Source organism: Onychomys torridus, chromosome 18, assembly GCF_903995425.1.
Source record: "Onychomys torridus chromosome 18, mOncTor1.1, whole genome shotgun sequence".
In the NCBI taxonomy this organism is placed as follows: domain Eukaryota; kingdom Metazoa; phylum Chordata; class Mammalia; order Rodentia; family Cricetidae; genus Onychomys; species Onychomys torridus.
Genome location: NC_050460.1, coordinates 20,052,137 through 20,077,680, shown reverse-complemented (window position 1 = coordinate 20,077,680; position 25,544 = coordinate 20,052,137). Strand labels below are relative to the sequence as shown.

General features: G+C 40.7%; 1 protein-coding gene across 1 annotated transcript in view; it reads right to left on the bottom strand.

Moving 5' to 3' along the window:
- Positions 1-25,544, bottom strand: part of Lmbrd1 (LMBR1 domain containing 1) — an 89,627-nt gene that overhangs the window by 19,824 nt on the left and 44,259 nt on the right. Inside the window, exons 8-9 of the mRNA XM_036167717.1 lie at positions 18,313-18,438; positions 15,310-15,462 (exon numbers count right to left, since the gene is read on the bottom strand). Of these exons, the coding sequence (XP_036023610.1) occupies positions 15,310-15,462; positions 18,313-18,438 (279 nt within the window). The remainder of the gene's footprint in view (positions 1-15,309; positions 15,463-18,312; positions 18,439-25,544) is intronic.

Genomic DNA, 25,544 nt, shown 5'->3' with positions numbered 1-25,544 from the left:
ACACACACACACACACACACACACACACAGAGGGTGATATTTTATTTGTCCTGAAATATGGTGATATTTTATTTGTATGTTAATAAATAAAGTTTGCCTGGAGGAAATAGCAAGCCACTTTAAGGAAACATAAAAGTCAGGCAGTGGTAGCACATGCCCTTGATCCTATCACTTAGCAGGCAGGGTCTCTGTGTTCAAGGTCATACTAGGGAACAGAGTCAAGTATGGTGACACACGCCTTTAATCCCAGTACCAACCATAGAGATCTGGAGGTCTGTGCAGACAGACAGAAAGTGACAGAGCTGTGTAGGAAGAGGAAGTGAGGTAGTTGGGCCAATGAGAGGGCAGAACAGCAAGCCAATAAAAGCCTTGGTAGGCAGGAAGTCATTGTACTTGGAAACCACAGAGCTGGTGAGGTAAGGCTGGTTGGTGGCTCTCACTGTTTCCCTGATCTCTAAGGCTTTCACTCCTATATTTGGCTCTATGTTTTTTATTTAATAAGACCATTTAGAAATTCGTCTACACAGTGTTAAACAGATCGCAAGCCAGAGAGGTCTACGTAAGTGAAATTCTTCAGGAATAGCACCAGCTGGAGGAGCTGTCTTAGGTTTCTCTGGCAAATACATCACGTATTTTAACTCTCATCCCCTACAATATGATTCTGTGTTAGGAATGGACATAAAAAAGGGAAACAAAATATTGGAAGTGAGTTTCTAAATAACTGTTTCAGAATGGAAAAGAGAGAGATTCTCTATTTTTTTTTTTGCTAGTTTTGTTCAAGGTCAAGGCCCAGCTGAGCCACAGTAAAGACCTGGGAGACCCCAAGAAAGAAGGCTCCCTTCAAAGTACAGGCCCAATCTCCTAGGCTTTTCCCTTGGAACTGATAGGAAGCGATAAATGTGAAGTTTCAGTTCACACGACACTGAAGTGTGTTTCAGAATGCTGAGGGGATCATAGAAGTAAACACATAATATTTTATCCGCCATATCAAGACTAGCTTATGAGAGAGTAAGTTGAGAAAGAGGTTCAGGCTTGCCTGTTGTGAATTCTCCAGTTTGAACATTGTCCTTGGGTCTTAATGAGTAGGAAGGACAGTAACACATGTAGTGTCAATCTCTCAGATGACAGGACTTCGCTGGGAACTCATTATTGAAAAAGGGTTTTATTGACAAGGAACCCTGAAATAGTTCCTTTGTGCTACCAACTGTTGACTATAAAGGGGATAAAAAAGTTAGATCTTCCTTAGTACTTGATTCAGACACCAGTACTTGCTGCCTATGTAAGGGGAGGGCCAGAGCATCAACTGGTAAGAATAGCTTTTCCTAACTGTTAATAAGAAATGGTTTTTATAGCTGCCAGCTTCCAATTAGAGGTACTGGAACATGACACAGAAATTGCAGACCTTGAAGATACAAAGATTCTCTTTTGTTACATTTTAGCAAAAACGTTAAATACAAAAATCCTTAGCTGTCTTACCAATCTAAATATGAGTTAGACTATTTAATTAGCTATTTAAGACCACAGAATAAACATAAAGAATCTAAATACTTTATGATCCTCTAACCTGCATGTATACAAGAAGTTAAATTAGCAATTAAACACCTCGCCGGTGATGAGAATATTGAGTTGTCCTAGAAGCCATAGATTATGTTTTAGCCAAGATGCCAATTTCTAAATGAAAATGAAGCTGTAGAGGTGGCGCCAACTAAGTCATGGACCAAGAACTCGTGAAGCATTTATTCTCCATAAAAGCAGAAAAGGAGCTAGCACAAATGGTCAGAATCAACCCTTTCCATACTACGGACATTAACCGAAAGCAGATAGCAATCTGTGGCTGTGAATTCATGATAATGTGGCTGAACCTGGGTAGGGCACAGCAAACTTACACTTGTCATGGCTGGAAACCTCCCACTCTAATGCTATGGTCATCCTGAAAACAGCCAGAGGGGCCAGCAGTCTGGATGTCACACAGCACACAGGGCAGCAGTCTGGAGGTCACACAGCACACAGGGCAGCAGTCTGGAGCTCACACAGCACACAGGACAGCAGTCTGGAGGTCACACAGCACACAGGACAGCAGTCTGGAGGTCACACAGGGCAGCAGTCTGGAGGTCACACAGCACACAGGACAGCAGTCTGGAGGTCACACAGCACACAGGGCAGCAGTCTGGAGACCACACAGCACACAGGGCAGCAGTCTGGAGGTCACACAGGACAGCAGTCTGGAGGTCACACAGCGCAACAGTCTGGAGGTCACACAGGGCAGCAGTCTGGAGCTAACACAGCACACAGGACAGCAGTCTGGAGGTCACACAGGACAGCAGTCTGGAGGTCACACAGCGCAACAGTCTGGAGGTCACACAGGGCAGCAGTCTGGAGCTAACACAGCACACAGGATAGCAGTCTGGAGGTCACACAGGACAGCAGTCTGGAGGTCACACAGGACAGCAGTCTGGAGGTCACACAGCGCAACAGTCTGGAGGTCACACAGGGCAGCAGTCTGGAGCTAACACAGCACACAGGACAGCAGTCTGGAGGTCACACAGGGCAGCAGTCTGGAGCTAACACAGCACACATGGCAGCAGTCTGGAGACCACATAGCACACATGGCAGCAGTCTGGAGACCACACAGCACACAGGGCAGCAGTCTGGAGGTCACACAGCACACAGGGCAGCAGTCTGGAGGTCACACAGGGCAGCAGTCTGGAGGTCACACAGCGCAGCAGTCTGGAGGTCACACAGGGCAGCAGTCTGGAGCTAACACAGCACACAGGACAGCAGTCTGGAGGTCACACAGGGCAGCAGTCTGGAGCTAACACAGCACACAGGATAGCAGTCTGGAGGTCACACAGCACACAGAAGTGGGATGAAGCTGTTTTAAAGCATCATTTCCAGAAAAAAAATGTCATCACTTAACCTGCCTTGTGGCTCTCAAGAAAACTACTTATAAAGTGGCCTGTACTTGACCTGGATTGGTGTTCACACGGTGCTAAAAGCCTTTGAGTGGAGTGATGGCTGCAAACAGTGACAAGAAATCCATGAACTGCATGGCCTCGAGGGCCAGTGGACAGTGAACAAAAATACACCAATCAAAAAGCTTAAAAAAAAAAGGTCTGGGCAATGAGACATCCACTGGGAGTCTGAAGTTCTCGTACTTTCCTAGCAATCTAGAAGGAACTGTGTCTACTCAAGGTTACACACATGTTCAGAACCATCCAAGAAGGCCCAAACCCCAGCCTGAGACTGCACAGGAAGGAAGTCAAAGCTGAAGCTAGGCAGAGAAGCACCTGCTTGTGCTGCATTGCACCACCCACAGAGATGCTCAGGCACATCCTGAGACTTACGGGTGGCAGAAATCTGAAAAAATCTCTCTATTAATCAACACACGAATTGTTAGGTGAACACACAACAAAGAATAAAGACCTTGTGGAATTAATTCATAAGAATTACTAAAAAAAAATGCCAACAAAGATAATTCAAACACTCAAGAATCTGACAAATAAACAAACAAATAAATAAATAGAATCATGAATAAAACCAAGCCAAGAAATATGGTAAATACAAAGAAGATAAAAGAATTAATAAGCATTTTGGGAAACCCAGACTTTGAAATTAATAGACAAAAGACTTTATATTCGATTAAAAATTTAAAAAATTAAAATCAATACCTTAAAATGATGTTTCAGCAAATAATATCAACGAAGATACAAGTGCTATTAAAAAGTGAACTACATTTTAAAGGTGACAAATAGAAAAACTGAAATAAAGTTCATTAGGAGGACTCACTGGCAGTCGTGAGCAGCAGAGGAGTTAAAGAGAAAGTACGTCAACTGAGGTGAGGAAACTGAGGCACACAAAGGAGAAACAGTGAGGAGGGGTGAAGTTTTAAAACTGACATGGAAATCATTAAGTGGACTGATAAAAACCATGGGATTTAAAGAAAAGAGGGAAAACATTTGAAGAAATACTAGGCAAAAAGTTCCCAAACATGAAAACTACTAACCTATATACTCAAGAAACTTTGAGTAGCGTGAATCACATTACCATAACCCCCACGTTGAAAATAAGTGGGGGAGGGGAAGCAGGGGGGGGGAGACACCCCAAAGGGAGCTCCTGAGAATGGAGAGAGAGACTCATGGGGAGTTAACCCCTTCAGGTTCCGTGGATTGAAGACTGAAGAGAAACTAGACAAAGCTAAGTGAAGTGAGGACAGAGCTCAGTTCAGTGGTGAGGAATGTGATAGCCATGCACAAGACCCTTGTTCTACACCCAAAACCAAAATAAACAAATAACTGCTTAAAATTTACATGTTCTGGGACTAGAGAGATGGCTCAGCAGTTAAGAGCACGAGATGTTCTTCTAGAAGACCAGGGTTTGAGTCCAGCACCCATATGGTGGCTAATAACCATGTGCATCTCCAGTTCCAGGGGATTTGATGCTCTCTTATGGTCTTAATGGACCAAACATGCTAATGGTGCAGGAAAAACATACATATACTTAAATTAAAACTAATATATATATATATATAGAATCATAGAAAGGTACCCACTATAAAACTGACTTGAAGAAAACAAATCAACGGGATCTCAAACAGGTAAAGGGCTCATAAGAGGTATGTGTGTGCATGGGTGTCTGTATGTGCCTATTTTGTAAAGAATGGCAACTTCTGACTTTATAGTGTATTTGACCTAAGGATTTGGGCTATTTCGATTCATACTGCTGTTAGGTTATAAATGCATGTGCACCTTACGGATTCGAATGCTGAAGCCTTCACTCCAAACTCCACACTTTGGGAGGTGAAGCCTTTAGGAGGTACGAGCACAGATGGGTTTATATGGATGGAGTCCTCTTGATGGACTGTTTCCATGTAAGAGTGAGAGACCAAAGATTTGCTCTGTACTGGGGAGGGACAAAGGAAAAAGGCAGTCATGTTCATTCAGGAAGAGACCACTCAGGGGGACTGGATCCACCAGCTTCCAGAACTCTAAGAAATGACTTTTGCTTAAGCACTGCAGACTGTTTTTAATATTTGCTCAAGCTTAGACAAATACACTGGACATGCGCACAAAACCAGAAAGGAAAAAAAAAAAAAACAGTTTAGATGGAACATAATGATCTGGTTAGAAAAAGCATTAAAGTAGTAGTAGCAGTAGCAGTAGTAGTAGTTGTTGTTGTTGTTTGTGTGTGTGTGTGTGTGTGTGTGTGTGTGTGTGTGTGTGTGAGTGTGAGAGAGAGAGAGAGAGAGAGAGAGAGATATTAAACTGACATTTTCTGAAAAGGGAGGTAATAGAAATGGAACATATGAGAAACTGAAGTGCAGACCTCAATATAGTACAAGTATAATGTTGAGGAGCAGAGGAAGAAGACACCATTTAAAAAAGGAACATGTAAATTTAAGAACAAAGCTTGGCTAAAACAAAAACATATAGCCAAGAAGTTCCACATCTGCCTGAGACTCCATTTCTCTCCTCAGTGCCAGTTTCCTCTCAGTCTTCTTTATGAAATACAGTCTGCTAGTGTGCCTGTGCAGGAGGCTCACAGACACTATGAACGAAAGATAGCTCACTCTTTAAGAGCACTGGCTGTTCTTCCAGAAGACCCAGGTTCAATTCCACGCACTCTAAAACTGGCTTACAAAAGAGCCTGTAACTCAGCCTCAGGGGATGAAACGCCCTCTACTGGCCTCTGCAGGCGCTGCACGCACATGGTCACAACTTTGGGGAAAGGTGTGGTGCACACAGGCATCATGCTGGTAGAAAGATGGGGCACTGCTGACTGCCCTAATGCACACACACTGGCTCTTCCTAAGCAATTGACTAGACCTCAGGTATCAAGTGTGTGGAGACAGGAACTCTGCTATGAATAAGACTGTGTAGTGCAGGACAACTGAATGAGTATGCTACCATTACTTCAAATATAAGCTCTTTATCATTCTCTTAACATTAGGTGTGTTTAAAGGTGCTTATTAACCCACATAATGCCAAGTCAATTCAATCGGAGAGTTTGAAAAGAATGGTAACTAAACTTTGTTCTCTCTAGCAACCATCTGGCTTTCCGTGTATAGTACACAGTAGGCATTCTGGATGGCCAATGGCCACAGTTCTCTAATTGATACCATATTTACTATACTTATCAGTCATTAAGACTTTCCTCACAGATCAAAGGAAATTGCATGGTTTCCACTGTCCAGTCATGACAGGACATATCAACAGGTATAGTGATATTTTATTTGTATTGAAATGTGATTTTATTTGTATGTCAATAAAGTTGCCTTGAGGTCAGAGCAAGCCAGAGCAGAAGCCGAGCAGTAGTGGGGCACGCCTTTAATCCCAGCACTTGGGAGGCAGAGCTAGGTGGATCTCTGTGTGTTCAAGGACACAGCCAGCATGGCAGACACACACCTTTAATCTCAATACCAACCATAGAAGACCTGGAGGTCTGTACAAACAGGCAGTAACAAGGAGGTCATGTGGCCGGGTTTACAACCAATGAGAAAACAGAACAGAAAGTCTTTAAATAGGACGCACAGAAGTAGGTCTCTTGCGGAGAGGAGGAACCGCAGAAGCAGTGAAGGGTAAGGTTTTCCACTTTTGCTCTGACCTCGTGGTTTTTAACTCTGCAATCGGTTCTGTGTTTCTTATTTAACAAGCAGGATACATCTACAAACAGGAACAATGATTATGTGAACAGAATGATGTTCTGTACGTGTTATGAGTGGCTCCACTATTATTTTAAATGTTAATAGATAAAAAGCTCTCAGCTCTACCATGTGTATTATTTCAAAGTTGCAAAGATTTTCATGGTGATATGTCAATGCAGCATCACTCAGCTCTTGAAGGTAGCTATTTTTCCTTGTTATCTACAAGAAGCAATTTATTTAGTACCCTATGACTCTAAAAAAGAGAATTTTGTATAGTTGAAAGAAAGAGGTAAAGATAAAGGTAACCCTGGGGAGGAAGAAGTATCCAGCAAGAGACATACACATTTTTTTATTTTCATCTCAGCCCATGCTCAAAGACAGTATAAAGAATCCTAGTATATCCTTCAACCTGATTCTCCAAGGGTCGCAGCTTACCTTGCTTTATTATTTTTGCTGTATATACATATGGAACAGTTTGAGGATTAGTGATAGATAAAATGCTTTGTAGTACCTGTGTCTAAAAAGCAGCAATGTTTTTAATATAATCACAATTCAACCATAAAAATCCGGAAATGAATATTGATATGACCTTAGCCAAATTTGAAACGAAGCATTCATGTCATTTAGGGAAAAGCAGTCTTTTCTAGTCCAAAATGCAACCCAGCATCTCATGCTGCTCATGTCATTTTAGTCACCTTCAGTTTGGATCAAGTCCTAATTACTTTTTTCTCCATAACCTTGACATTTTGAGACCAGGGCAATTATTTTATAGAATGTCCTTCAAGTTAAATGGTCTATTTCTCGTAAGTCAGTCAGTCAGTCAGTCTCTCTCTCTCTCTCTCTCTCTCTCTCTCTCTCTCTCTCTCTTGGAAATGGCAGAGAAATGTTACTGAGTCCTTTGAATATCATATCAGAAGGGACAATCAAGTCTATTTGTCCCACAACTAATGAGGGACATTGTAAAAGTACCACTTTTCCTTCTAAAACTAACAAGTTTTGTGGTGTCATACTTGAGAATAGGCAAAATTTTATTCTCAGCACTTTTTCACTTTAGTGAACTTTATTCTATTTGACTTATTTACTTCCATCATTTCAGACTCACAGATTTGCATTTTATTACTGTTACTGGGATACTGTTAATACCACTATTCTGTATTCTAAATGGTCCTATAGTTATGCAGTGGCAGACCCCAAAAAGCTGGCTCTGCTCAGCATGCCTTCACTGTCCTCTGAGCATCTCTCCTTGCTGTATAGAACATCATTGGCTCTCCTAGGCACAGTCCTCTGGTACTCATTCCTTTTCATGGAATCAGTCAGCGACTGTCTATCAGAAAACAAATACTCTAGACAGGAGCTCCTAATTGACCTGTCTCTTCTCCTTTGGTCTCATCTTTATTTTCTTGTGTCTTTTATCTTCCGTTAGCTTTTTGGTAGCTTGAAATGTTGTGTTGGAGTGAAAAACTTTTTCACTTCCATTTTTACTGATAACTGTGTTTGGGACTCTGTATTTCTCTGATCACCGTTTTAAGTTTATCTTCTAGTACAGACAAAGTCTAGAAGCATCAGCCCCACAACCTCAAGAAACAGCATTAGTTCAACAATTGGAATGAACGGGAAGTGTTTCCTCCCACAGTCTCCAGAAAGGGCCCAGTCCTGTTGGGACATTTCTACTTTAGACTTGAGTATTCCTTATCAATTGCATGGGGCTGGAAATGTTTCAAATTTTATGTTTTCCAGGCTTTGGCATAATTATATAAAGTTTACCACTGAGCATCCTTAACTGAAAAATAGAAAATGGAAATCCTACAAAATCTGAAACGTTTTGAGTACCACAGAGTGCTAAATAGAAGATCTGCAACATCTGGATTGGGGATGCTCAGCCTGCACCATCAAGTTTTAGAAATTCTGTAGTTGGTTTTATTTCTGCTGTCCACTCACTAAAAGGTTAATTTTCAAGTGAAAGGGGCCTTAGTTGATTGATTTTGTTTAAAGTTCTAGTTTCTATAAATTGTATTTAGAGTAATGTATATAATATATCTACTTTATTGAATTTACTGGTATTCTTCTTTATGTTCCAATTAACATGATAAATTGTTTTCCATGTGTACTTGGAGAAAAGGCATATTCCCTATTATCCAGATGTAAAGTTCTAAGATTTATACTGATTATATTTGGGTCTTCCCTCTCTACATATACTTTTATGGATGGGCGTTTTGCCTGATGTATGATTGTGCGCCATGTTCATGCAGTACCCATGGGGGTCAGAAGGCCATTTCAGATTTCCTGGATTCTCCAGTCCTGATTGTGAGCCATCCTGTGGGTACTGGGAAACAAATTAGGAGCTTCTAAAGGAGCAGCCAGTGCTTTTAACCTTGAACCAACTCTCCAGCCCTCCTCCATATTCCTTCTCAATGCTGTTTACATGATACCTTAATGTGGACAGGGTAGATGTTTCTTAACTGCCTAGTACCATGTTTCAGTCTTTTTCTTGGATTTTCTGATGACTTTTGCTTCATAAAACATAGTTGTTTGATTTCCACAACAAATATTCATAACTGCTACATTTTTATTATATATTGGAACTTTTCGCATTAAAAATTTGTTCCTTTCCAATTTCAGCTACAGTAAATTTTTCTGAACTCTGTTGGCAAAACCAATACCCAGGTTATTCTTTATCCCCTGTTAGCAGCTGTGGGTGGTACATCCAGACAGGATGTGGCTCTCATCTGTTTCATACCTTAGGATCTCACAAGGCCAAAACCAAGCTGTCAACAAGGCCATGGCTCCTTCTGAAGACCATGGAGGGAAACACTTCACACTCCCTCCCTGGAGTAGTAAGACTAACGCCTTCGTTTCTTTACCATATCATTTCTCTAACTAATGATATCACAGCAAGTCATTCTTACATGTTGATGATCAATGTTATTTGGATGATTTCTTTCTGTCTCTTGTCAAAAACATTCTGCTTTTCAGTTTTAAGTTGTTACACTGAGACCACCACCAAAGTCCCAGATAATCTCTGCCTTTTGAGGCTATAATCGAAATCACATTTGTAAAGTCCCTTTTGCTACTTAAGGTAAGATATTCACAGTCCCAGCGAAGAGGTCATCAACACATCATCCTGCTTACTGAAAAAAGTGTATTGTTTTCTTCCATTTAATATTTTTTATTGAGTCTCACTGCCAAACATCAGGATCACTTTCTGTTTTCCATGGCTTATGCTTGTCTGTCTGTTTTTAAATACCTCCTTTTGTTTAGACTTCTTGAGCTGCTGTTTTAAGTGTCTTTCTTTTAAACAGCATATAGTTGGATCTTGCTTTGTGGTAAAAATGTAAAAATTGCTCTAATGGTGGGTCAGACCTATTCACATTTGTTGGTATTATCAATACATTATAGGCAGCTGTATGCATTTCTTATTCTCTTTGCTTTATGTATGTAGAATAGGTAAACTCTAAGAGAAAAATGAGAATAGCAGTCATGAAGAAATGGAATTACTTTTGCTGGGCAGGGTGTTTGTGGGGGAAATAAGATGGGGGAAAGAGCAGCGGTGATGGTCGTACAGCATGATGAATGTGCTAAAGTCATTCGATATAGGCTTAAAAAACTTTAAAGTAGAGAAAGCAATTGCAACTAAAGGTTAAAAATATGTGATATCACTGGCAATATTTTAACTATGTATGGAAATAGCAAGAACCTCAAATTATATTTAAACAAACAGACCTAGAGTACTCAGGCCAGGGAGTCTGTTAGAGCCTGAAGTGTGCTTTTTTGTTTTGCTTTGTTTTTTGTTTTTTTTTTTCCAGAAAGAGTTTATCTAAGTATTGACGAACAGTAGATTGTATGCCTAGAAAATGTTTTGTTACTATATATAGATTCTGACTATAGGAACTTCTAACTTATTTGAATTAAGTGTTTATATTTATAATGTAAAAACAAAGGAACAAGCAGTTGCATAGCTCATGAGGTGCACAGGAAGGATGGAACCCAGCGCTGATTGCAAAGCCCAAGCTCAGAGTCATCATACTTTGAGTGGAGGTTTTCATATCCTGGGGAGAGGATGGATATGTGAAATCACAAGATCAACGGGCATCTTCATGGGAGAAAAAGCAGTGTTTGTGATGGGGGGGACGGGACAGAAAACTATCTCTGAATTTTTGAATATATATTTTATGATTAAAACAAACAGATTATAGAATAGAGCAAAAAGGCAATACTAGTTAGTACCAAATTTTGAGATAGAACATAATTTGATCATGATGGCTTATGCATGTAATTTCATAATTCAGGAGGCAGAGGCAGGCAGATTCCTAAGAGTTCAAAGAAAGACTGGTCTACATAGTGAGTTCAATGCCAGCCAGGCCTACATAGTGAGTACCTATCCCAAAATAAAGAATTAACCAAATAAGTAAAACATCAGAAACTTTTAAAGTCAATTTCAGCACACAGTGAGCAGTACATATATGTGAACCAACCTATCTAGACCTTCATCAACAAGGCTGACCTGAATGCTTAATGTTTAAAAAACAGTGAACAAAAGGTAGTTTTCTATTTCTGAATTATAGCAACTATAGGCAAATACTGAAGTAAAAATGAATGATTTTCATATCTCATTTAAAGAAAAAGTGAAGTGTTTCTCTCCTTGCATATGTGTTAAATTATCTGAAAAATCAGTCTATCTCCCAGGTATTTCCTTCAGACATTTCTGCCTTATTTCTAGCTAAAGAGCAAAATATTGGTAAGAATTCAGATCGCTATTCCAGAACAGTTATGTAATAAATAGGAATAAATGTCAAGTCAACTGTGTTAGAGGTCTCAGGAAAATTGGAAAAGGGTAAAAACTAGCAGCTGGAAATCTTTTAGTCCATCATTTATCACCATGACAAAATCCTTGACATAATCAATTTCTAAGGAAGGAATAAAATGGTTTATTTTGGCTCACAGTTTTAATAAGAGTTTTGGTTCATGGTCAGCTGGCCTCATGCTTTTTGGACTATGACAAGGCAATGTATCATAGGCATGCAGTGAAGCAAGCTGCTCACCTCACGGCTGTCGGAAAGTGGACAGTGCCGAGTCCTAATCTCCCCAACAAGGCACACTTCTGGTGGCAAGATTCCCTCTAGCTTTGAAAGGTTTCATAGTCTCCCAGAAGTCCCGGAGTTGGACACTAAGCCTTTAATAACTATCTCCCGGGGATATTTATCCAAACCACAGTCCTTACATTAGGAGGGAACAGGTAAAGCCTGTCTTAGTAGTTAACACAACTAAGAACAAAAATGTTCTAAGGAATCCACAATAAAGTTACTAGAACTGACAGTCCAGTCAGGATGCAAGATAAAAGGTAAGTTCTTAAATTTTACAAATGAGTAAAAAATATTGCAAGTTGAAAATCAATAATATAATTTTCAACAGGATATAAAAAAAGTTATTTTTTCAAGTTATTTTTAAGATAGTATAGTGAATATAATAAGCAGTCACAGAGAGACATAAAATAGTTCACAAGCTAGAACAATTTTTAATACTAAAACATCACTTCTCCACAAATTACTTTCAGATCTTATAAATTCAAAATACCCCTAATAGACATTTCAATGGGTGTTTTACAGAATTATGAATTTATTCTACAATCTAGATGGGGCTGGAAATGATCTACCACTGTCAAAAGAACTCTGAAAGAGGAACATGAAACTGGAAGAACTTCTGCCTGACTTCAGGACAATAACCTATAAAGGTCCATGAATGAGGGGTGGGGATTTAGCTCAGTGGTAGAGTGCTCGCCTAGCAAGCACAAGGCCCTGGGTTCTGTCCTCAGCTCAAAAAAAAAAAAAAGAAAAGAAAAGAATTTTTACAAGAGAATGCAGGAGAAAACTACCTTGAGAGAGACAAAGATTTCTGGGAACACAGCACCAATGGGAAATTGTGTTAAGATTTAAAAAAATGCCATAAATTGGGAAAAGATATTAGCGGTGAATTTATTTGGTAAAATTCATGACATAGAATGCTTAATACATTTATAAAACATCATAGTAGAAAAATCCAGTATGATAATTACACACTGTAATATGTATTGACATATGAGATGTCACCAGAAGTAAGTTTAATATATTAATTAAAACATTAATTAAGAAGAAAACTCTGATTTAGACAATGGTCAAAAGATTTATATGCACATTTTAAAGATCTATAAACAACCACATAAAATAATATTACTCAGTTGATAAATGGAAAAAAAAAATCATGAACTGTTGCATTCCTTAGGAGAGCAACCCTCAAAAATACTACATAAGAGAAACATGGATATGGAACAACTAAGATCTCACTATTAAATGAAAAAAAACAGTGTAATCATTTTGGGGGGGGTGCCAAACTCGGGCAGTTTCTCACAAAGTTAGACATTAAACTTTAGATAGAAAAATCTCTGCAGCAAGTTATTTATCCACAAAAAAATCAATGAAAGCCCATGCTTGCACAAAGATTTAGTCTCAAGAAAGGAAATAAGCAAGAGAAGGCAACTATGATATGGATACACCAGATTACCACTCAGCAGAGTAAAGCACAGAAGATGAAACAACATGGCGGAACACAGAAACACTGAGCTGGGGGCTAGAGAGACAGATGGCTTCTGGACTTTCAGAGGACAACTCCCAACACCCATACTGGGTGGCTCACAGCACCTGTAACTCCTGCCCAGAGAACACAAAGGTCTCCTCTGGTTTCCAGGGGTGCTTGTACACCCAGGGCATACGCTCACACGAAAAGAGATAACATAAATAAAAATAAATCTTAAAAAACGTATAACATTGTGCTGTGGAGAAGCAGGCATTTTTGTGTTTCACTTCTCTTGAAAGCTTAAACTAAACTGTGAAAGACCACTACCCTGGTCGGAGCTGCAGGGAACAGGAGACAAAGTAGATTTAAAAAGATATGTGAGTGTTCTATGCATCGACATAATTTTATTTGGGAAAAAAAATTCTTCTAAACATATGTTCAGTGAAAAAAATATGCTTACATGAAGGCAGATGATGACAGAGATACATTTTATTATAAATGTTCATTGGATGCTACAAAGAATTTAGTATTAAAGTTAAGATTTTTGGTATAATACGATAAATCACCTTGGGAAGAAGGACCAGGGTAGGGTCCTTTACTGTTTTCATTCTGGACTAAGTGCATGGTTCAGTGGCAGAGTACTTGCTTACCAGGCACGAGGCTCTGGATCTCAGCCACAGTACCACAAAATCATACAAACAGGCAAGTACGTGGTGATACTTTGTTTGTGCTCTTAAAAAAAAAAAAAAAAGCTTGCCTGGAGATCAGAGGGCGGAGCTAGATACTAGTTAACCATAGGGGCCAGGCAGTGGTAGTACACACCCTTGATCCCAGCAACTGGGAAGAGGAAGCAGGAAGATCAGGAGTTCAAGGTTACCCTGGGCTATACAAGATTGAACCAGTCTATAAGAGAAACAGAACTGGGCAGTGGAGGCACACACCTTTAATCCCAGCACTAGGGAGGTGGAGACAAAAAGTGATATGGCTGGGCAGAGACAAGAATATAAGGCAGGAGGAGACTGGAGCTCAGGGCCCCCTTTCGGTCTGAGGATTCAGCAGAGGTAAGAAGGCTTTCTAGTGGCTGGCTGGTCTGCACTCTGATCTCCAGGCAAGCTTTATTTGTTAGAGCACAAACAAAATATCACCACACAAGCAAGCATACCAAAAGACGGTCAGCAAGAATGAGCTGGTTTCACGGACAATATATTCTTATTTTTAAGAAGTCAAAAGAGGAGCTTTTAAGGTTGTAAATAAAATAGTAACAAAATTCAACCTGATTGACCCATCTTTTATGGCATTCTCTGAAACATTATTTTACTTTGTGTTTTTGAGACAGTCTCACCAAGTAGCTTAGGCTGGCCTTGAACTCACAATCCTACAGTTCCAGCCTACCAAATATAGGGATTGGAGGCATATGATATCACCTACACCTGTCTGAAATATTTATCTTAAAATCTGGGCCAACCTGTTTTCTACCTTGACACCTACCTTCAAGTCGATCTATGCTGTGCACCATAAATTCCAGCTTGCACATTACTGTGTATGAAACTCAGACGTCTGAAGGCCCCCACAGGTAGAAAAGGTATGCCTGGATCTGCAGCTAACAGTGTCAGTGACTTCTCAGTCTGAGTCACCATCACTGCCTCCGGTATTAAATTCAGGCACCACAGTGGCAAGAATGGAAGCTGGCAAACAACGGATCCCGGAAGGGAGAGAGTAATGGTTTCCAGTTCTTTAGCAGCGCTTTACATACTTCTCAGCGCTCATCTATCAGGCAAGCTGTCACTTGAAGGCAGGGTTGCTGAGCCCTAGTATGCGCCCCACTCTCCCATGTGCAGCACAGTACTGACCCTCAAAACACGCCCGAGCATCATACTACTTCACTTTGATTTGAATTCCCCGACACGCTACAGGGGGCCAGCGGGTCTCTGACGGTCACGTGCCTCATTCAAACCACCAAATCACACAGCCGTGACTCAAACTGGATTATTTCAACTCCAGAGTCCAGGCTCCTAAGTTTCGGTGGTGGAATACCACCAAGGGAGGACCCAACCTCTCTAAGAGGCACTACAGAAGCTTGCAAAATACTGAGGGGATAATACATTTTTTAAAATCCCTTTTACCTTCAGGGGGCGCAGGGCACCACAAAACTTCGTCCACCAGCTGTTTTCAATGAACTCTAAGTGCTGGTCTCTTTTCCTGAGCGTCCGTAATCTCTCTTCACACTGCTTTAAGGTACGTCTATCCCTCGCAGGCAAAGGCCGGCCATCTTTGCTCTACAAAGAATAGAACAAAATCAAAGGGTTTTTCTTTCAAATCATTAAAGTCTTAACAAAATAATCAAGCAGCTTTTCTAAGGCTGCACACTCCCCGGGCAAATGCACAACTCAAACAATGCACACAACCATGTCACGGGCCCAGCCCAAGGCCTGTGCTGAAAAGGAGCTGCCTGATGTGTGCTGCAGTATTCCTACTACGTGCTGAAGATATGTGAGCACAATAATTCATAAAAGCACTCCATAAAAAAACCCAGAAAGGATGCAGACCACACCTGCTTTTATTAGAAGGGCATTTACTGGGGGTTCTACTTTAAACATGCAAAGCCACTAAGAATGGGAGGGCAGCCGTACTGTTCCTATCACGGTCCAAAGTGTCCGCTCACCAGCACATGCTACTGCAGCCTCGATCTGAAAGATCAAAGTGAAGATGGTGCCTGGACTACCTTTCAGATGAGCCTCCTGCAGTTATAAACACCTCTCCACGGTTGTGCCAGCCCTCCTGACCAACCAACCTCCTTCATAGCTTATCTTACTGGGCCATTCCAGCCGGAGTTCTGAAGGCCAGAATGCTGGACAGTAAAAGCAGGGCTCAAGAGTTTCCAGAGGGCAACAGTGCCTCCAACAGGACTCCAGCAGGAGCCCATTTAGGTTCCATTTTGGCAAAGAAACCGGCTGCAATCTGCCCAGGTGCTGAAAACTTCAGGAAGGTTAAGTTCTGAAGTAAAGGAGTGCAGTGTGTCGTAAAGACAGTCTGAAGACAGCATATCCTTCAGGCTGTGATAGGACTACTGCTCATTCTTCTCAGATTTATGCTGAGCAGACGGAGCAGAAAGACATGAAAAATGAAGAGTTTAGGGAGGAAGGGAACATGAGGAGCTCAAAGTTGTGACCAAGATAGACACAGACAAACATCCATAAGTGTTTGTGAAGAGTACCACTGTAGAGTAATCACAGGCTCGCATTGGCTGGTGGGAAAGGGGCTGGAAGGCAACTCTCTGCCCATTGAGAATCCCAAGAAGTAATACTTCAAATCCATCTGAGAGATGATGCCTGAAAATATAGTTCCTTCAGAGCACTCTGCCGGGAAATGACCATCAAAGGAAGTGCTTTCCTAGGTTGTCAAAGATACACAGAGGCCACTGCATATGTGGTTCAGGGGACCAGGCTCTATCTTGAGCTGGCATCAGAAGGTAGCATTGCACTCACACTGATGTTTCTGCAAGCACAAAGGATGCAAGAGCAGATTATTAGGCTTACAGCAAGGTTCAGAAAGTCACAGAGGCCTGGCAATATGTAGCAGGGTTGGTATTTCTGCAAGAGAGCTCCTGAGCAGACTGCTCATGGAAGTGTGAAGGGAAAGCTTAAATTGGAATGGAAACTCCACGATCCTGGAGCTGCCAGAAACGTGAGACATCTGCTGGGGAAAGCTGAAGACACTGAGTAGAAGCAAAGCCAAAGAGCCCACACGTGACATGTGCTACCAGTAACAGAGTAGGAAGAGCAGAGCCACCCAAACTCATTCTAGGAGATGATGCCACTGTGAGCCCTAGATGCCAAGCCTGGAACTTCGGGTTGGTGTCTGCCCACCTTCCTTGCTATCTTTCTGTTCTTCCTTGTTGCAATGGAAATGTTTGCCGTATGCCATTGTATGTTGGTACTGACCTGACTTATTTTACAAGGTCTCATAGTGAAGAGATTGCATCCTCCTTCCTCAGGACTGAGACATTGTAGCAGCGTTATGACTGTTAAGATGTCAGGGACACTTAAAGACAGACTAGTTGCATTTCATAGTGAGATAGAGGTAGACTGTTATGGGTTAAAGTCATCTTTTGGGGCATCATGTTTATAGAGGCTGGACTTCTGATGGTTTAATTTCATTGTGAATTTATTGACTTAGGCAAACGTGTACAGCCTTGATGAGATACACTTTTGGATGTCTTTGAGGACTACCCTAGAGAGGATGGACTGAGGAAATAAAGGTTACCCGTACATACAGGTAGCACCACCCCCATGGGCTGGGGTCCTCAGACTTGATGAACAGGGAAAAAAGAGAAAGCCAGCTAAGTATCAGCATGCTCATTTCTCTGTGTCGTGACCCACCCAGGTAAGAGATGCAGACTCACATCCCTGAATCAACAACAGCTCCAGGACCTGCTGGACAGTTCAGTGAGGAAAGATGCTTGCTGCCGAGTCTGACGACCTGACTTCAGTCCCCAAAACTCACACGGTCAAAGAAGATAACTGATTCCCACAGCTGTTATTTGACTTCTACACATGTGCTATGGCATGTGCCCATCACCCCCAACCATGCCCAGATAAACAGATAAAAACAAAAGAGTTGCTTGGCTAACACAACATGCTAACCTGATGCACTCTACCTTTAAGATGAGTAGTTAAATAAGCCCTTCTTGTTGTTAAAAAGTGTGTATGTGGTATTTGAAGATGACAGAAGAAGAACAACCATTATCATATTCTTAGAAATATATTTATATCACATAAAATTAAAAGTAACCTTAACTGCTCAACAAATACCCCAAATTTGAACCTCAGAGAGGCAAGGAAACATAAATTATTAAACATAAAATCAGGGTGACTGAGAACTGGAGAAGTCTTGATCATAAGCAACAGCAGGCTCTTTTTAGTTGTTAAACCACCAACAGAAATTGTCAAATTGCTAGCATCCTATATATTACACAGAAGATAAAAAGACAGCAACAGGGACAGAATCCTGGAAGCATTTGTTGCACAGAATTCAGAGAGCGCTGGGCTTGTCAGTGGCAAACTCCTCATGAAGGGTCATGGCAAAGACAAGGTAACTCTGCTTCCAATGCCAAGCCAGGAACTCACTTTTGATCGAATGGCTTGAATGTGCTGCTCCACCTCTTCAATGTCTTCAGTGTTTTCCAGGCGTTCATAAGCAGCATTTCTAGTGCCTTTTATCAGGTTTAAAGGTAGTGCTGACATGCCATACGCCTGAAAGGAACAACATGACCATGTTTTAATAAAGCTACTCAAAACATTTGATATGCAATTTTCAGGTTCAAAAATGGTGTCCTTCAGAGTAATAACTTGAAAGTGAGCAGCAGTGAACAAGCAAAGTCGGTCACAAAGCGACATGTCCGTACTGCCCATCAGACTCCTCATCTCAGAGGTCTTTTATTTCCTCCAGCTACACGCATGCAGTTCTGTTTCTAAAACGACTTAGTCAGACTTTATCAGAGTGGTAAGTTACAACTTCAGACTAATCATGTTAACATAGTAAGAGTTAATGTAAAAGCCGACAAAATTATTTTTACTAGTATAAATTTTCATTAGTATAAAAATAATTTACTCCAATTACATAGAGTAAATCCTTAGAATATATCCCTAATAATTGATGAAAAGACTAATTATTTATATACAACTTAATATTCTATGTACAAATAACCAAACTTTTCATTAATCTTCAAATACATTTCAACAATTAATTTCCAACATTAAAAATAAACATAACCACTCAGTTCCATATTCCATTCCCAAATGATATTTTTATTATACCCATCAACATGAAACTCAATGGCATTTGCTCTGTGTTAGCTAGGTTTCAAACTAATGGCTGAGGTGCCTACATAACACATCAAAGCAAACCTGGCCACCAGGTTCCCCCTGCATCCTTCGTCCCGGCCTGTTACAGGTCCCTCCTCGCTGGCATCCCCAGACCCCTAAAACTCTCCAGCTCGGGAGGCTGGGCTGCTCTTCCCTATATAATTCAACCATTTGGGTTCCCCACGCTCCTTGTACCTTTGGGCCTCCTGGCTGTGGCCCCTGGTTCCCCATGCCCCTCTTCTTCCCCTCTCCCCTCTCCCCTCTCCTCACATGGCCCGGCCCAGGGTCATGTCCACTCCGTACTCTCCCAGAGGTCCCTGCTGCTGCTACGCTCTCTCACATGTCTACAATGAACCTGCCCCCTCCACCATACCTGGGAGCAGTCCTTTTTTCTTTTTTTTCTTTTTGTTTCATTCACTATGTGGTCATCATGCAGATACATTAAGTACTTCAGAAACACTGACAACCATTGCCTCGTGATTGCATCAACAGACTCTGAACCAGAGGCAAGCTTGTCACCTAAAACCCTTTTCCTATTCCTTCGAAGCACACAACCACAGTACCTTACCCATTCTCCCTGTAGACAGGAAGGGGCATGGACTGAGTTGCTCATCCTGTGCTGAACAGCTGTGAATTCTTTAACATGTTAACTCCAGTACTGTTTCTCTAGGAGTCTATTGTTTTAGTCATTATTTACAACATGCTCCCAATTCACAGTCTGCCGGCAAAGCCCAGGCTACGTACCTTTGCCTGACTGTTCTGGTCTGACCTAGTTCAAATCCATCTTCTATACTGCTCCAAAGTGATCACGCTCCACCCACACCAGACTATGTTCTAATTAATAACCTTCAAGAGTCTCCAGGACTCACAAGGATCATTCAAAATCTTCTCACAGGAGAGGATTCTGGGAAAGTGCTTCTAGGGTCAATGCAGAAGGTAAGGGGAGAAAGAGCAGCATCCTCCTCAACCGCTGTAGCCAGAGCGCTTCTCATCCATCCAGTTTTAACACACACACACACACACACACACACACACACACACTATACATTTTCTCCAAATCTCACTTAAGGCTGCCTTAAAAAGGAGTTTTATTCCTTTCCTAACATGAACTAGAGTTCTTGTCGTAATCTCAAATTTCTATCATCTTGTTAACCTGGTCTCTCCCCAATCGTTCACCACTGTTAACCACTCTGGTGACCCACTTCAAGTTCTACTATGCTTTACCATTCTTGAGTACATGCAGTGCCCTCCCTAGAATGTCACTTACTACCCCACCTCATTAGGAAGTTTCAGTGCATTTCAAGTCAGCGGAATCGCACCACATCTGAGGCACTTCCTCTGATTTGCACATGTGCCTTGCTTATAATAAATAACAATGTGCAGTTAACGTTATTGGTCTGCCAAACTTGGCTAATCAGGTTTCTAAGCTAGAGTTGAGTAACAGAAGCAGAGACTATTTGACATGTTCAGATGAGCTGGCAAATCTTTACCCTCCTGTCTTTATTCTAAAACATTTACTAAGCAGATAAAATAATTTGCCTATGAGGATCGTACTTGATTAAAAAGCTGTAAGAAGAGACCTCTTAACAGTTATTTTCCTACACACACTGATGTACTTACTAGAAGAGCTCATGTGAACGGCTCAGCAGTGTCATGTAAAGTACTTCAGAAAAAAAAATACTGGTGACAACCTGTTTTAAAGGACACCAGGACACTCCACTTCTCTTTGAAGTCTCACTGAAGGGAGCAAATACAAGATAGTAACCACTGGCGTGGCTACCCAGCTTTGGCCTGCTTCTGAATTGCATGCTTAAGTTTCAATGATTATCAAAAATTTAACTAGGTTGTTTAGATTTTAGTAAACTGGAAATAAACATTTTAAACTATTAAGGTTTCCAAATAATCTTTTGAATTTATCTTCATACTTCAGAGGGGAAATGTATAAAAGCATTTTTATTGCTTACTACTGCCCTCGAGTGGATTTCTAGGAAATTGACAAGTCTAACAGGATTGGAGTTTAAAACACCTCCTAGGTTAGCCCTAATTGCCTCCAATTTTTGTTGTTTTGTTTTGTTTTGTTTTGCTTCCAAGAATAAATCAACAACTACAGTTGTTCAAAAACATGATACATACAGTTCAAACGTTTCTTCCATCTTATTGCACTGCTCAGCTTAGAATGGAAACCTTTATATGTTCCTCCCCTGTTTAGGATGATGTTGCCAACTCAGGATTCCCGGCCTTTTGCTAAGGTTCAACATCAACAAGCACACGAAGAACAAACAAACACTCTTCATGCACTGTCGACCCATAACTCAAGGCCACAGTGCTGTACCTCGGGCCTTCCTCATAAGGCAGGACACACGGGTCTCACATGTGCCGCAGTCAAGTCCGAGTGTCCTGACACTGCCCACCTTACACCTGCTGCTGAGACACAAGCCTGGTCACTGCACTCCCCAGCACACTGCAAACTCAGCCCTAGTTAGGGACGGTCACCTCCCTGAGTTACCAGCATCGCTGATGTACAATACTGACTTTAACTCCCACCTGCAGGTCTACGATAGTCTCAGGGGTGACACAGAGTCCACACAGACCGGAGGAGAAGAAAGTAGCACAGAGCAAACGAACATTCCTTCACTGAACAATCAACCGCACAGCTTTCGGCAGAGGCCGGGAAGGGGCTCTGTGTTCTTAGAGGGAGAGCCTCAGTTAGATGCCGTTCCGCGTTCTCCTACTGAGGTATATACAGGTATGTATATTCTTCTCCTTTCAAATGGTGAGACAAAAAAGCACCAAAACAATGCGAATTCACAGAATGGCACCTTAGCGGCTTCAATGCAGATTCCAAACACAGACACATTATCAGTTCTCCACAGCATAAGGAAAATACTGTATTACACTTGCTACTGCACATGCCACGAATAACCAATCTCTAGTAAATGTACACAGAGTAGGAGAATATATGCTTATTAGTTATGAGCACCTTAGGGGACATCTTAAAATCTCCCTGATGAGTATGCAGTTAGCAATCTTGTCTCTACATACACTACTGGCCATAATTTGTATGGAAATATCTTCATTCAACATTTCCCCACTTGGTGACACCAAGAAAATTTATAATATCTACATAGATATTTATCCCCAGAGGTTTCATTTGTTAGGTCTGAGTGGCATCAGATCCCCTTTCAACTTAAGCTTAAAATAATAAGCAGACTAAAATAGTACATCATTTTCCTAAAACTGAGTGTGCGATTACATAATCCTTAGGATACAGTACAATGTCAGAAGCTAAGTGAAATTTAAATAATCAACTAGTCTCTAAACTAAATTAAATGCATAATATACATGAAATTCATATATATATGAAATCCACACTTAGTTGGTATAAAATGACTGTAAATTCAATATTAACAATTAGCTATAAATTCTGGAACAGACATAATTTTCCATTTAGTTGACTTTATATTCAGGGTCAAAGTACTCTACATCTTAATTTCCCACTTTGATACTTAAGTTAAAATTAAATCCCTTCCACCTCTATGGACACCTACCCTGCCTTCTTTCACACTACACTTCACAAAAGACCAATCAAGCCTTTCCATAATGAGGTTGGAAAACTCTGTAGCTCAATTGTAAACAAACACAATAACTAGGATATTAATTATGTATTTACACTAAAGGCACCCATCTACAAATAGTTGTTTTTTTAAATTAATTTTCAAAGGAATTGGTGATGCTTTCTGATTAGATGTTAATAAAGTTAAGATTACTGGCCCATTTCTCCCAGGGCAGCACGTGACCAGACAGCAGGTGACAAATAAACCCCATACACACTAACCCAGCTATACACGCTCTCCTTCCTTCCACTCTCAACATCAGTAATAAAATGAGCCAAGCGCTGGGTTAGGTATGAAATAGTCTCTCCCTGTGCTTCAAGCACAGTTTCGGTGCTATTTAAATGCTATTTATTCCCTTTCCACATCCTCCCAATTCCAACTAACCATCAATTATGAATACATCTCTGACTTGCACATCTTTGAATAATTCATTTCCTCACTCTTCATGATATAATTGCCTTGTGCATGTTTTTACTGTCACACAGAGAAGAAAGAAGTAGAGATTGCACTTTGGTTTATATAAAACTAAATATTTAGCAAAGTTAACAACTATTTCCCAGGTGGTCAGCATATTCTAAGACTATGTTGTTTAGTTAAACCATCACATCAGATTTCTGAAATATTACTCCACCTCGATCATGAAGAAACAGATGAAAAAGTAGGTTAGGAGATTCTTGAACGTGAGATCCATAGTAAGAACCTCCATTATATTGTATGTTCAGCTTTAAAAAAAGCTGTAACTCCGAGGTAGTCTGAATCCACACTACTCGCAGAATCCTCTGCCTTGGCCTTGGGACTCAGCAGCCCTTCCTTCCTATTCAGAGACGCCTCTGTGCCTTTGGTTCCAATCCTAGATAAGTTCCTCCATTTATTTTATCACTACCTTTAAGGTCACTCTTCTTTATTTGAGAAAAAGTGCTCTAAGAATATCTCAATTCAGGTTGGGGATTTAGCTCAGTGGTAGAGCACAAGCGCAAGGCCCTGGATTCGATCCTCAGCTCAAAAAAAAAAAAAAAAAAAAAGAATATCTCAATTCAACATGATCATTTGGTTTAAATGATTAAATGAAAATTTTCAAAGTTTCAATTGAACAACATGAAACACTAAACATATTTTTCTGTGGGCTGCAGAGATGGCTCGGTAGTAAAGAACACTGGCTGCTCTTGCAGAGGCCCTATGTCCAATCCCACCATCCCCACGACAGCTCACAATTATCTACAACTCCAGTTCCAGATCTGGTTCCTTCTTCTGGCATCTGCAGGCACCAGCATGTAAGCGGTGCACATACATGTAGACAAAACACCCATGAACAAAGTAAAGTCAATTAATTAACTAAAAGCATTACAAACATATTCCTCTACATGCTAACGCCGTTGTTGCAGGCAGTGTCTTTCAAATGGTCTTAGTGACTTCACTCATTTTCCTCCTCACTCACAAAATGAAAGTCAGGTGCCACCTGACTCCTCCTCCCACTCACGCCCCAGTGGTCTCATTTTAAGGACATCTGTGGAGCAAACAGCCTTGGCAGCACAGCCAGCATGTTCCTTTGGAGCAAGGGGCAGCCATGTTTACTGTCCACATAAATGACTCAGCTTCCTGAGCCAGAACTCCTTTTCTGGAATGCACCTCACCTCATGCTTCCTTTAAGTCTACTCACACTTGCTGGTGGAAACAGAAACCCAGGAAACCTGAACAAGACAGCATCAAGTCATAGAGTGCCACTGATGGATTACCAAAGTCTTTTGTCTCAGACTCAGAAATCTTGTATCTCTTAAGAATCCATAGAACTGTAGCAGACTCTGAGCAGGGTATTTTATAGTTCTGGACAATGGCATTACATGTTTTCTACTTTCTCTCTGGACTCATCTTTCATCCACTGCTTATCTCATTTCCTTGTAATCACCAAAGCACTTCCATAAGCAATACCTCTTGAACTTCACAAACACCTGTGAAATCTTTTCTATTCCCATCTAATGTAGAAGACACAGACTCAAGAAACTTAAGAAACAAACTCAACATCAGTATGAAAGACCAGGTGGAACAGTGACTACAGCCCCAGGTCTGACTCCTGATTGGTTTACAATATGCGACTCCTTTATAAAAGACAATAACTAACATGTTACAAACATACTCTGTGAGTCACTACTACTAGCAGATTGCAAATTCCTTATTTACAATAAATTAAAACAGAAAATTGAAAATGAGTAATAAAACTAAGTACATATATAAGCACCTCAAGATATTTAAATGTATGTTTGTTAGGCTACTTTTTAAAATTATCTTTATAGATTTATTTATTTGTGTTTGTGTATTTGGACATGTGTGTGGATAACTAGTGAGAGTTGATTCTCTCCATCATGTGTTCCAGAAATCAAACTCAGAATGTTAGTCTTGGTGGCAGATACCCTCACCTACTAAGCAATCTTGCCAGCCCAAGGTCTTTTAATTATGTCAAACATGAATGATCATGTAGCATAACTTAATTCTGCCACTAGAGCAACAGCCCATTTCTTTTATGCCTAAAGAAAGACATCCAAAAAATGTTTACAAAAGAACAGTATTTCCCATCTTTACAAGAATCAAGAATGCTCTATGCATAACTTCTTTAATCTCAAAAGCTTGCAGATAATTTAAATGCTGCTTATATAGCTCAGTGGGGAAGGGGTAAGAAAGAACATTGACTATGGCCCCTTGCTTTTTAAATTGACTAAACCAAAGAACAGTCTGTATATGAAGCAGTCATTTACCATCCCTTGCCATTTCCGGAAAAACTTGATTCCTTTCTCAATATTAATTTTGCAAACAGATGACTGTGACCACTGAAAACTGATCATCCTCTCAAGTGTGGAAATCAAGAGAGCACCAAGAAGTTCAAGAGGA